Below are 12,114 nucleotides of genomic sequence, written 5' to 3'. Positions count from 1 at the left end.
ATCTTTATTTATATAGTGTCAAATCACAACACAAGTCATTTCAAGACACTTAACACATAGAGCAGGTCTAGACCGTTCTCTTTGGCTGTGTTCAGACTGCAGGCAAATCTGATTCAAATCTGATTCCTTCTCAAATCTGTCCACACTGTTTGTTTGTAACAAGTGTCCAAATCGGATTGGGCTCTGTTCAGACTGGGCCACATTAATGACCAATCTGACAGGTTGCTCGGAGCGGAGGCGTCATCTAGCATGTATTGTGTGATGTCATATGATTGCGACAGCTTCACTTGAACGGAGCTATCTCCCCAAAGATTAAGAATTTGGTTTGGTCCTCTGTCCAAGGACTGATGTTCTTGACGTCCTCCATTGCCTAGCAACAACAACTCGAATAAGCGCGGGTCTGGTGTCGCATAGAGTGACATAGCGTAGAGACGTAGAGAGACGTCACGGACAGTCAAATCCGATGTGAGTGTTTGGAGCTGTTCAGACTCAGACACATCTGTCCACATGAGATTTGAAACTACCTCCCAAAGGTGGTTTCCATCTGGTTTGCAAAAATCGGATTTCATGTGATTTATGACTGTTCAGACTTCATAAGAGCCATCTGGTTCCAATCTAGATTGGCTAAAAATTGGATTTTGGCTTGCAGTGTGAACGCAGCCTTTAATGAGTACGGTCCATAAGTGAAGTCCAATTTCAAGAGAAAAACTGAACAGCACATCTTACACTCTGGCTCTGAATGTTCTTCTGCTGTTGGTCTAGCGCCAACATTTTATCCACTTTCTCAAGGCTGCTTCAACCTACAACTGTTCCATTTTTCTTTCAGAGAATGCACTGCAAAGAGTCACCCTGCTATAATGTACAGTGGTCGTATGATTAGGTCTAATTAACTTATACATATCTCAATAAGTAAACTGGAAGTGTGGTAAAATGAGGATATCATGTTGTTTTCCCCTAATCATCAGGGATACCTTTGCCAAGGATTTATCAACATTCAAGGACATTTTTGCTCCGAGCCACATGGGTTTCAAATAAATTACATTCATCTCACCTAACTAGGGTATCATGCAGTCTCTTTATGTCTCCTGTTTCTCAGAGGACACAGTAGCTCAGGCTAGTATTAGTATAACTATGAACTTCAAGGCAACTGGTTAAGAAACTGACGACAACATACAAAGTAGACCAATACATATGCAGGTGGTGTATGTGCACACAAAAACAGGTGCATACACTTAATAACACCCACACACACATTTTATAACTCAAATATATACACAAGGAAGGACAAGCACACTCACACACAGATTGTTCTCCATTACTCTCCACACACACACACACACACACACACACACAAACAAACATAAAACATCCGTCATCACCTGCCCAGTCATGCGGCGTGCCAGCTAACTATCCATCTGTTAATGTAGTCATCCGTCCATCCATCAGTACGCCTTCCTTCCATTTTCTATCCATTTATTTCCCCCCTGAAGTCGGCCCAAAGTCTGTGCACTTACAAGCACATCCGTCTGACTGCCAAGCCACCAACCCGTCCATTAATGAGCCCCCCTCCATTTATCCATCCATCCGTGAGCGCCATCCATTTGTTTTGTCGACAAGTAAAGCAAATAAAAAGGAGGTTTCGTCTCGCTGGATCAAAGTAACTGTTTAAAAATCGGTTGTTTGGTTTAAGAGTGGTACCACGTTCTTTGTCTGTGTTTGCACATCGTCTATTTCGTACTTGGGAGGATTGTGTGAATAGAGTTAATGTGGTGCTCTCTTACCGTAGCAACCCTTCTCCCCCGGACAAATAAAAACAACTAAATATATTCAATTTGGAAGCGATTCCAATCTTTTCATTTCCTTTTTCTGAACTAAAGAGAAAACCCAGAGCTGATAGTCATATCTGATTGACGGGCAAAAATACAGCGCTCGGATATAAAACTTCTGAAGGTAAGCGCATAGAAAAAGGAATATTTTGATATCCACAATGTTTTAATATTCTGTTGGAATGTTAAGATAACAAACCCGCAACCAGTCTAACATATCTGTCATCCAGCATCTTAAGTTTCTGTTAAACGCCTTCTCAGGTTCAGAAGTCTCCCGGCTGAAATAAACAAAAAGGAATGTCTAATATTCCCTGGCGAATACTTTGGATGATAAGTAGAGAAATTTTCCAAATAACATTAGGGAGAAGAGAACAAATATTTAGAGTGGATGTATGAAACAAAATGTTTAATATTCAGAAAAAATGTTTGGAAGATCACTTGAAGGAAAGACATGTTGCTTATAGATCATATCAGTCTACTCTAAAACTATGTATGTAGTAACATATCTGTATTTAGTATATGGGTCAGTGACAAGTAAGGTTTGGCAAGATGTACAATTCAAAAATATCTTTAAAATAAATAGTTTTAAAAGCAGCATCAGGTTTGTTAAAATGTACATTTAGTATTTTTGTTGGTTTTTATATCATTTGAAATGACATTTGCACCTTTTTTTGTAACCAAAAGTAAGACTGAATGCTCCTGAGTGAGGTGTAACCACAAAAGAATGATTAATATTACATATGTTATCCACCTATAGTGTATTTAAATGTACTAACTAAAAATGTAAATGGTTCCTGAATGACATGATTCCCCAGATTAAATGTAATATTTAGATCAACTGTATTCCATTACCTCTATTTAATATAAGAACTTATAATGTAAGATCATGCCATTTTTATGGTTACACCACCTAGACATTTTTGCTATAATCCTTTAAAATATTCACTCAAAATGGATTAAAAAAAAGAATGTGTGCAAGTTATTTTCAAATTTGAACTCATTTAAATTGGACTAAACCACATAGACACAAAAAACGTCACTGACCCGTATATATTATTTATTCTAAAGCTGTATTATGACAATGTGACCATCACAAAGGGCCATAAAACTGAAATATTCTTGTGGTTCCTGTAGGTTTGTTTAAATGGTTTTATTCTGTCGATCCATTAATGTGACCACAGTTACACTGGTTTCTTGTTGTCACCATGTGTCAAGCAATGTGAAACACTGAAGTGATGTAGGGGTAGCGAACCCACACGTGGTTTCTCACCAGCTTTAATTATACGTCTGTCAAAAAGGCAAAAAAACTTTAAAGAGAAAAGACAGGTTTCAGAGTGAGAATAGTGTGTCATTGCGTGTCTGCATTAGTTCGGTGAGCTGTTAATTTTCGCTGGGCAGGCTGCCAAAAAGTAATCAATATACTGGGAATACTGTGTTCCCTCTCTTCCATCTTCTTCTACTCCCTTCAATTTGTTCTCATTAAAGAGAATCCATTCCACTCCTTCTCTTTCTTTCACTTAATATTAACTTCTCCTCATAGCACCTCAGAGTACATTATCATTTAGAGAACATCACGAGAACATTTTGATATACTTCCCCACTGACTGCTTAAAAATCTGACAATTTTTCTAAATAAAGGATGAAAACATTAATGTTTTCTTCCTGTAACTTCAAATAATTGAATTCAACATCTCAATTCACCAAATGTGTTATCTAAGCCACATTTCTATTTTCTAATAATCACAAAAGGGCTTCAAAGTACAAATTTGAGGTATTTAGCTAGGCAGATGTGTATCAACATTGTTATATACAGTGAGGTACTGATTTAATAACTGCTGTTTTTCACTCATCTTTTGTTATGTTATCTAAACCAAGATATAAGATACTTACGTTGCCCCCAGCGGCCCGTGCGAGGGTTCAGGTAGTTCGGGTAGAGCCCGTTGGGTCGGTCCATTTTGGCAAGCAGCTTCCGGATATGCATCACCTGAGATGAACATGACACACAGGACTTTCAATTCAAACAGAAAATATCCCCCTTGTGAAAATGTCTTGTTAAATTACCATCAGCATCTTAACTTTGCAACAAACTTTTTAATTGTATACTTTTTAAATTTTGTGATGTTTGTTGGACTTGCTCAACATTTTCATTTTTTTCTGTGATCTTGTAAAATGCAACATACTTTTCTTTGTTTTTATGCCAAAGCACTGCGCACACGTGTATTCATTATGATGAATTATTAAAACGTATTAAAAGTGCAAGATAAGTAAATTTCATCACCATTTTTTACCACATTAATGAATCCTGGCATGACATTTTACCTCACTCAATAATTTTTGCATTGTGCATTTCATTGAAAAACAGGTACATGTATAAACAGAGGTATTAAAAAAACAGATTAAAATGTTATGCAGTGAATGAATAAATTCTAACACACACACTCATACACACAAACAATATTGTGTCAGAGTACTACCTTCTGGTAGTAGGCAGGGTTCCCTGTCAGGTAGGTGAGGTGAACAAACTCCATGTGGAGAGTCCCAAACTCAGCCAGGATGCTGCTGCCAGCTGACGCCCAACCCCAGTTACGGCCAACACCGCTGGAGGAGGGAGAGAAAAGGAGGGAGAAGGAGAATATAGAAAAATGAAAGGGGGGGGGGGGACACAAAAAAAACAGATATGTTAAAATTCTGTACAACACACTTAAAGGAGTACTACAGATATTTATTGGCTCATAATGTCTTGACGACTCAACACATACTTCTCCAGGCTCTGAGATTTCAAATCCTTTATTCTAACCTGTAGCCTGCTTTGGTGCTGAAACTATGAACTCAGATTCAGTGGGTCATAGTGATTTCGTTGAATGCAATCACAGAGAGAAATGTGAAATAAAAAAATAAAAACCCCCCGCAAGATTTGAGCTTGTGTCTTTCCAGTAAATAACACTGACTCATTTTGGATTGGTTGCAGCAACAGGTTGTGTACATGCGCTGCAGTTTCTCTGGGTCAAAGTGATATTTACACATGAGTGCATGTAACATTAATAGGCTGCGACTTCTGGGTTTGTGCCTGTGTGTGTGTACAGAGTGTGGGCGTGTGTGTGCGTCTCTGTCCAATCAACTGCAAAAAAACAGATGTATCACTCGTGTGCGTTTTCAATTTTCTATGCGTACATTTGTTCCTGAGGGTGTTCACATATGTATGGACATGTGTTGATGAGTTTGTCCAGTGGGATATTAAGAACACAATGTGAAACACAAAGCGTCTGCTCTCTAACCAATAAGAATTACCTCGAGAGAAAGAGTCCCTCCCCTGTTCTACCCACATTCACATCCACTTGCCAAGATGCTCAACTCGCACATAGAGGTGGGTGCTTAGCAACAAACTATCCAGTGCATTAATAAAGCAATTTTATTTAATTTCATTGTTTCCTTCAATATATAAGTACATTTATAACACAGAGTGCAGTGAAGAGTGGAGGGAGGTAGAGTGAGCATACTTTCACACCTTTCTCTCTTCACAGGTACGATGAAAAAAAAACGTAAGGGCAGTAGAAACCAAAAAGAGGAACAGAGAGGGTTGGAACAGAAAGCTCAACCGCTGTTATGAACTGTAGGTTACCACGGTGACTACGGGTTTCTAAAAAGCTCACCAAAAGCTCCAGCAACAGTTGAGAGCATGTAGAAAAATTCTCTGTGCACCGTGGATGTAGGTGAAGCTGAATTCAGACATCTTTTCAGGTTGCGGTTGAGTGCAGCTACGTCGTGAATAACACCAGCTCATCAAACTATGTAATAATGGGAGTGATGAGGTGTAAGGTGTCCCGCTCTTTACAGGCACAGGTTGTTAACTCCCACGCAGGCCTGAGAAGAGATCTGTTAGAATGCTTGTTTTACTTCAGCTATGAGAGAGAGGGACAACCACTTTCAGGCCATATGAGGGTGGGATGTGTGGTACATCTCCAAGATCTGGTTCTCAGTCTTTGTCTAAAAGGTGAAGTAAACTGCTCCAATTACATACTTGGTTTTTGAGTCCCTGTTTTTGTGACCACTGTAAACTCAGAATCTGTTTTTTAGTGTTAGCAGAGAGCAGAGGAGCTTGAGAAGAGCACATTGTCTGCTATATAACAGCTGGAAGCCAGGTAAAATCATCCCCTGAGTCTCTCAACCCATCACTTTTCCTGAATCTACTTTACTTGAAAAATTATAGAAAATGAAGAATAATATTTTCAGTCACAATTTCCAAGTGGCTGCTCAAACACAGACATGACTGTTTGATTTCCTTTTTCTATTATACTAAACACAAAATAACAGCCTTATTCACTCTCTATTTACAGTGTATCATCTGTTGATATATTGAATGGAAGACACCATCCAATCCGTGTGAAAGACGTCAATGACGTGACAAATGCCACAGTGTGTGTGTGTGTGTGTGTGTGTGTGTGTGTGTTAAAGCATAACTTATGTAAGGCAAGGCAGTTTTATTTATATAGCGCATTTCATACACAATGGCAACTCAATGCGCTTTACGTAAAACAAACATTTAACAGTAATTGGAAATAAAAAAAACATAAAAACATGCAATTTGAGAAATAAAAATAAAACCCAATAATAGTAAACACATGGAAACATTAAAACAAAAAATGTTGGTTCATCGAATTTGTTACTTGCTCTAGACTGAACAGAAGGGGTCCAAGAACTGACCCCTGAGGAACTCCACATGTCATAGCCACTCGATCGGATTCAGAACTTCCAATGGTCACAAAATAACGTTTGATAATGTTTGTTTTTTTATATGATCATATTTATGTCAACAGGATTGGGGGGGGGAATCTCTCTGGATTCTCTTCCATAAAGTAGCATTGAAGATAAACTGCATCATAGTGAAGATTTTGAGGTAGATGGAGCAACAGACATGCCATTGTTTTTAGACACTATGAGAGTTATCTGTGAAGACGATATAATGAGCCTTCCTGCATCGATCATGCATCACAGCTGCTTGAGACAGGCTGTAGAGAACCTCCACCTACCTGTCAACACATGAAAGACATTGACCCAAAGACAAAAACCATCTAAGGTTGTAATACAGTCAAGGGGTACTGCAAGGAACTCATTTTTCATTTGTAGGACATCAAAATTGAAAATGACATTTTTACATAAATGTATAGATGATAAACTGTACTCCAGATATGTCTTCATGGTCTGAAGTATGGGATGCATACCGACTTCTGTCTACAAATAAATCACCTGTTCAAATTCATTAACATTTGCGTGGTGAACACGACCACGACTGTGTGAACACAAGCAAAGAATTCTGGGATATGGAGAGAAAAGACCCATCCACAGTCCACATGCAACAACGTTTGTCACATAGCTCTGACTATCAACTCTGTAATATTTTTGTGATGACTTCAGACAAGTGAAGGCCAGGAGGACAGTGTTAGATTTCATCTACATTACCAACACTGACTAGAGGGCGACTTAGAAATTCTAGAAAATGTTGAAGGGAAGATTTTTTGGTACAGTATAGTCAGTGGTAGTAGTGTCTATTATGTAAACTCCTGGATTTTAAATGTTCTTCAATTTTTTGTAGTGGTCCCGGTAATGTTTGCTAGTTAAGTGTACTGAAGTAACGTATTATATGACATGGTTGAGCTACGTTTAAGTCAAAAAGGTTAGAAATGCAGTTGTAAGAACAATCATTTCCACTCATATCTCGGGATGTTTGATTTGAAAGAGAACTCATTTTAATTCTAACTAGAACTATTCTAATTATCAGTTAACTCCCCCTGCTCCATCACCTGCTTCACTCTGCTTGTCTCTCGTTTCTCCCTCTGCTTTGAGTGTTTTATCAGACTGATGGTTATTTTGCGGCTTTTTTCCTGCCTCTTTCCCCAGCGATAATCACAATTCTAGATTAAAGTTTTGACAGAATTATGAGTGCAAATTCGGGAGGCTTATCTCTGCCTGGTTACGGCAGTTACAGTCAAATCAAGCGCACCTGCAGAGCAGCTGCCCCACACTAAACTGATATAACAGCTACATGAGTCGTACGTTTTAACTGCTGTTTTAGTGTTTGTGATGTGAAAACGTCCAAAGGAAAAACAAAGCTTGTGTCCTGGTATTTAGTTCAGTTATTAAATCTAAACACATGGGGAAACATCTCTCCTGCCGGTCGCTGACAGCGCCTTCAGTTGCAAAGTCGATCACACCGGACGATGTGATGGTAAAGACACTGGTATACGTCTGTTTAAACACGAGTTAACCGACTTCGCTGTATTTAACACTGCAGTTGAGGGTGTCAGAGGTCAGAGCAGCAAACAGTCACTGTGTGTCATGCCGCCTACATCATATCGCACCGATTCATTTTGAAAGAGCAACAGCCAATGAATCTAACACTCAGCTGGACGACCACGGGTGTAACTTCATCACTCACTCACGGACAACTGTGGTTATAGGCCTGGTCCATGGCCGATCCAGCCAAAAAGGGGGGAGAGAGAAAAAACTACAGTGTTTAGAGGCACACTCCTCATTCTGAAGAGAGTCTATCAATGAAGTCACGCAGTCACACTCTGCTTTGTCGACTGTTTTTTTGATTTTGAGTGACACAGCAGAAATGATTTTCACTGGCAGCAACACTAACCTCTTCAGGTTGACCATGGCCCAGGGGATTCCTGTGGGGGTGTTGAAGGCAGGAAGAAGCTTCTCAGCCAGCTGGACCGCCTTCATCTTAAACACCTAGAGAGAGAGAGAGAGGGGGAAAAAGATAAAGAGAGAGTTACATTTAAGATTGGTTCACTTTCATCGTGTTATTATTGAATATTCTGCAGTCCGTCCACACTCTCTGCTTAATGTCCTCACAGAGGTTGACAGGTACGAGCGTAAAACAACCGCCAACTACAACTAATGCGGGACGAAGGCAAATAAGTGAAACGTCAGGAGACAGACGATTGCTAAATGATGGCCGCAGAGTGTCAGAGCAGTCGGCAGTCGGATGTATGTGGAACCTCCCTTCAAACTGTGCCGCAGTAACATAAAACATTTCTGAAACGTCCCCAAAAGAAAAAAAAAGAAGCTTGGAGGTCAAACTACATTGATCGAGCGCAGCGAGAGACCAAAGTACACAGTCAGCGAAGGATTTTATTATTATCGTGACTGGCATCTAATTTATACGGACTGATGTGGAGAAATGAACATATGTCGGTTTTGAGATGAAACACATTGTTACACTCTTTTGACAGACGAAGGCCGAGAAAGAAAGAAATCTACCGCTGCTCTTGTTCTTCTCTCGGCGCGTCAGTCAAACAGATAAAAGTAAACTGAGGTTATTCTGCTGCTGAAGTCGCTCCCATATGGACAAATGCTGAAAGATGAAACTGTTGTTGTAGAAGGTGAACAGCAAACAGTTTGCTCTTAAATGTGTCCATATTCAGGTCAGGACTTCAGACTGCATGCTGAACTTAAATCACCATTTTGACATTTTACATACATTTTTCTTTACTTATTACAGAACCATTCTGTTGCTAGGAAATACTGAATTGGGAATATTTGCTTAAGAATATTTCACAGTGGGAAGTGTCACTTCAATATTTTGAGCTAATCACACCAAACTGTCGTATTTATGTCTAAACAATACATGAAAGCTAATTAGAAAAATCACACTATTCTTTTTTAACTTTTATTTATTCAGGGGAAATTCACTGATATCAATGTTCTTTTTTTCCAGAGAAACCCTTATCACATTCACAGTTACAGAAATGTATAAGTAGAAGCTGCCCAGTACAACCACAGTCTGACCTGCCTGCCACTGAGCGGCTCCACTGGAGCAGGTGGGGTTAAGGGCCTCGCTCAAGGGCGCCATCAAAAAGTTTGCAGATGTTTCTTTTGACCATTTGTCAAGTGTACATGGATCACTTGGTTCTCCATGTAAAGATAAAAGATAGGATTTGCTTGTAATGTAAACCAAGTATTAATCATATACAAACAATACATGCATTACTGCTCAACTTCTGCTGCACTTGTGTTTTGTCTACTCTTTTGTGTTTTTACATTAATTCAGTTTCAATTCAGTTTTATTTATATAGCAACAAATCACAACAAAAGCTATCTCTCAGCTCTTTTCACATAGAGCAGGTGTAGACCATACGCTGTCATTTTATTTAAAGGGACCCAACATTCCCCCATGAGCAAGCATGACAGCGGCAAGGAACTCTACAGTTTATGAAAATCATCTTCTTCCACTGCTTTCATCTAAAGGCAGTGACGAAAGAGAGAGAGAGAGAGAGAGAGAGTGAGAAATAAAGAGACACACAGAGAGGCACAGCAACAACATGGCAAATAGTAGAAGTTTGACTAATGATAAGAAGAGCAGAATGCATGGATTCCAAGCATCTTACACATCTCTTAAGACAAAATAATGAAAAAAATCTAGTATTGCTTTCTCTGTGAGCTTTACTATATTGTTTTGAATAACAGACACCTGCCGGACTGCTGTATCAAAGAGTTACTATCATCAATTTAGGCATTTAGACAGAAGAAAATGATTAAAGACAGTCAGCCCCCATCTTTTCTTTTTTATTGTATTGGAAAATATATTTTATTTATGAAGGACAGTAGTGGGACAAATGCATGAAGACTTGAACAATTTGTAGACAACAGTTAAGCAGAGCAGAGCCGCAAAGATAAAGCACTGAGGCTGATTCATCAACACCATCTGTCAGCGCCGAGTGCAGCGGTTTTTTACAGAGGGACCACATCTACGGGAACAATTCCTGCCGTCTCTCAAAGTAAGCGGCAGCAATTAACACACGCTGGTGTTTGCGGAATACTTAAACAGCCAGTGGGACAAATTATGGAAGATTTGGAGGTCAAACTGTAGAGTTAAAACACGAGGCGGACGCAGACGAAGCGAGGGGAGTGGGGAAAACAATGGTGCAGTCAAACAGATGCAGAGATGAGCGGGTGAATGAAGAGTGTGGGAGGTGAAAAGGGACGAGGCAAAAAAAACGAAACAAAAAAAAAGATACAGAGTGTGATACAAAACATATCTACAGGAGAATACACACAGACTGGTCTAATGTTTAATTAATAATAATGATAATATTGTGTTGTATGTATTGAACCTGTTCAGGGCTTTTGATTTTAGCGTTGTATGTGTTTTGGTTTGTTTGAATATGTATTGTTGTGTAGCTTTAATTAAAATGCATTATAAATTGAACTATAATCTACAGTTAGATTTACAGTATGAGAACCGGTAATGTTCTTGGGTTGCAAATAATCTTTCATTCAAACTATAATATTGATTTATGAACTGTTGTACAACCAAGAAACTTGAATTACGAATGTTAATGTTAAGCACCTGACTTATGAATATTAATTCCTTGACCTTTTTTTTATAGGTTCCCTGACACTTGGATTATAAATTGACAAGAAACAACCTCCTAAAAAGGGTGGTAGGACTGAACAAAACTCAATATTGAACTCTGAGATTTCGGAAACTGATACAGGAAATCTAAAAAAAAAAAAGACTGAAAGGCCAACTTAGTGTTTTATATTTATGATTTCTTGTGTTTGTAATACAAAACCTTTGTTGATTGTGGTATTCGTACACATTAGGCTCCCGATCGAGCCATCTTCTCTACACCTGAGGACCATCTTTAAATCTTAAGTATCCATTATACCTGCTCAAGTCATTTTTCTCAAGTCTTTAAACTTTTCTGAAATACTTCTATTAGAGCTGCAATATACTAAGTTGTCTTCATGTTTGCCTCGTTTGTAGATGAAACCTACTAAACACTATGCTGCAACTTTATGGGACACAATACTAATATCAAACACACCTGAAGTACCATAAAAAAAGAAGGACCGTTGTTAAAAGTTTGGGTCAATTGTAAAATTACACAGAACATCATAGCTATGGACAGAACTAGAGTAGTTAAAATGGGCTCTCAAAAGACACCAGTGTCACCTGATCCTCAGCTCTACTACTAACAAAACCACAGGTAGAGCTGAAGCTGACCCACAAGGAACTTTATGTGCAAGGTGACAGGTTTATGTGCCGTTGCTTTATGTGCCCAATATCTCCACATATACCACTGGGGAAGTTCGATTTTAAAGATTATTCCTCTGCCTTATTAGATAACTCAGAATGAAATGTCATAAATGAGGATGACATAATTCACTCTGTGTCAGGTAAGTGAGATTTTGCTCTGAAGTAAAGCAAGAGCAATTCCTGACATATTTAAAAGCAAAACCTTACATGGCACAGAGCTCACAGAGTAACATGTCTATA

General features: G+C 38.9%; 1 protein-coding gene across 4 annotated transcripts in view; it reads right to left on the bottom strand.

Moving 5' to 3' along the window:
* The window catches only part of man1a2 (mannosidase, alpha, class 1A, member 2), a 136,646-nt gene that overhangs the window by 22,184 nt on the left and 102,348 nt on the right, over positions 1-12,114 (bottom strand). For all 4 annotated transcript variants that reach the window (XM_062431531.1, XM_062431532.1, XM_062431533.1 and 1 more), the window contains 3 exons: positions 8,467-8,561; positions 4,301-4,424; positions 3,717-3,810 (listed from right to left, as the gene is read on the bottom strand). In XM_062431531.1, the coding sequence (XP_062287515.1) occupies positions 3,717-3,810; positions 4,301-4,424; positions 8,467-8,561 (313 nt within the window). The remainder of the gene's footprint in view (positions 1-3,716; positions 3,811-4,300; positions 4,425-8,466; positions 8,562-12,114) is intronic.

Source organism: Scomber scombrus, chromosome 13, assembly GCF_963691925.1.
Source record: "Scomber scombrus chromosome 13, fScoSco1.1, whole genome shotgun sequence".
Taxonomy (NCBI): Eukaryota; Metazoa; Chordata; class Actinopteri; order Scombriformes; family Scombridae; genus Scomber; species Scomber scombrus.
Note: the sequence above shows the minus strand (reverse complement) of the source record. Positions and strands in the feature narration are given on the sequence as shown.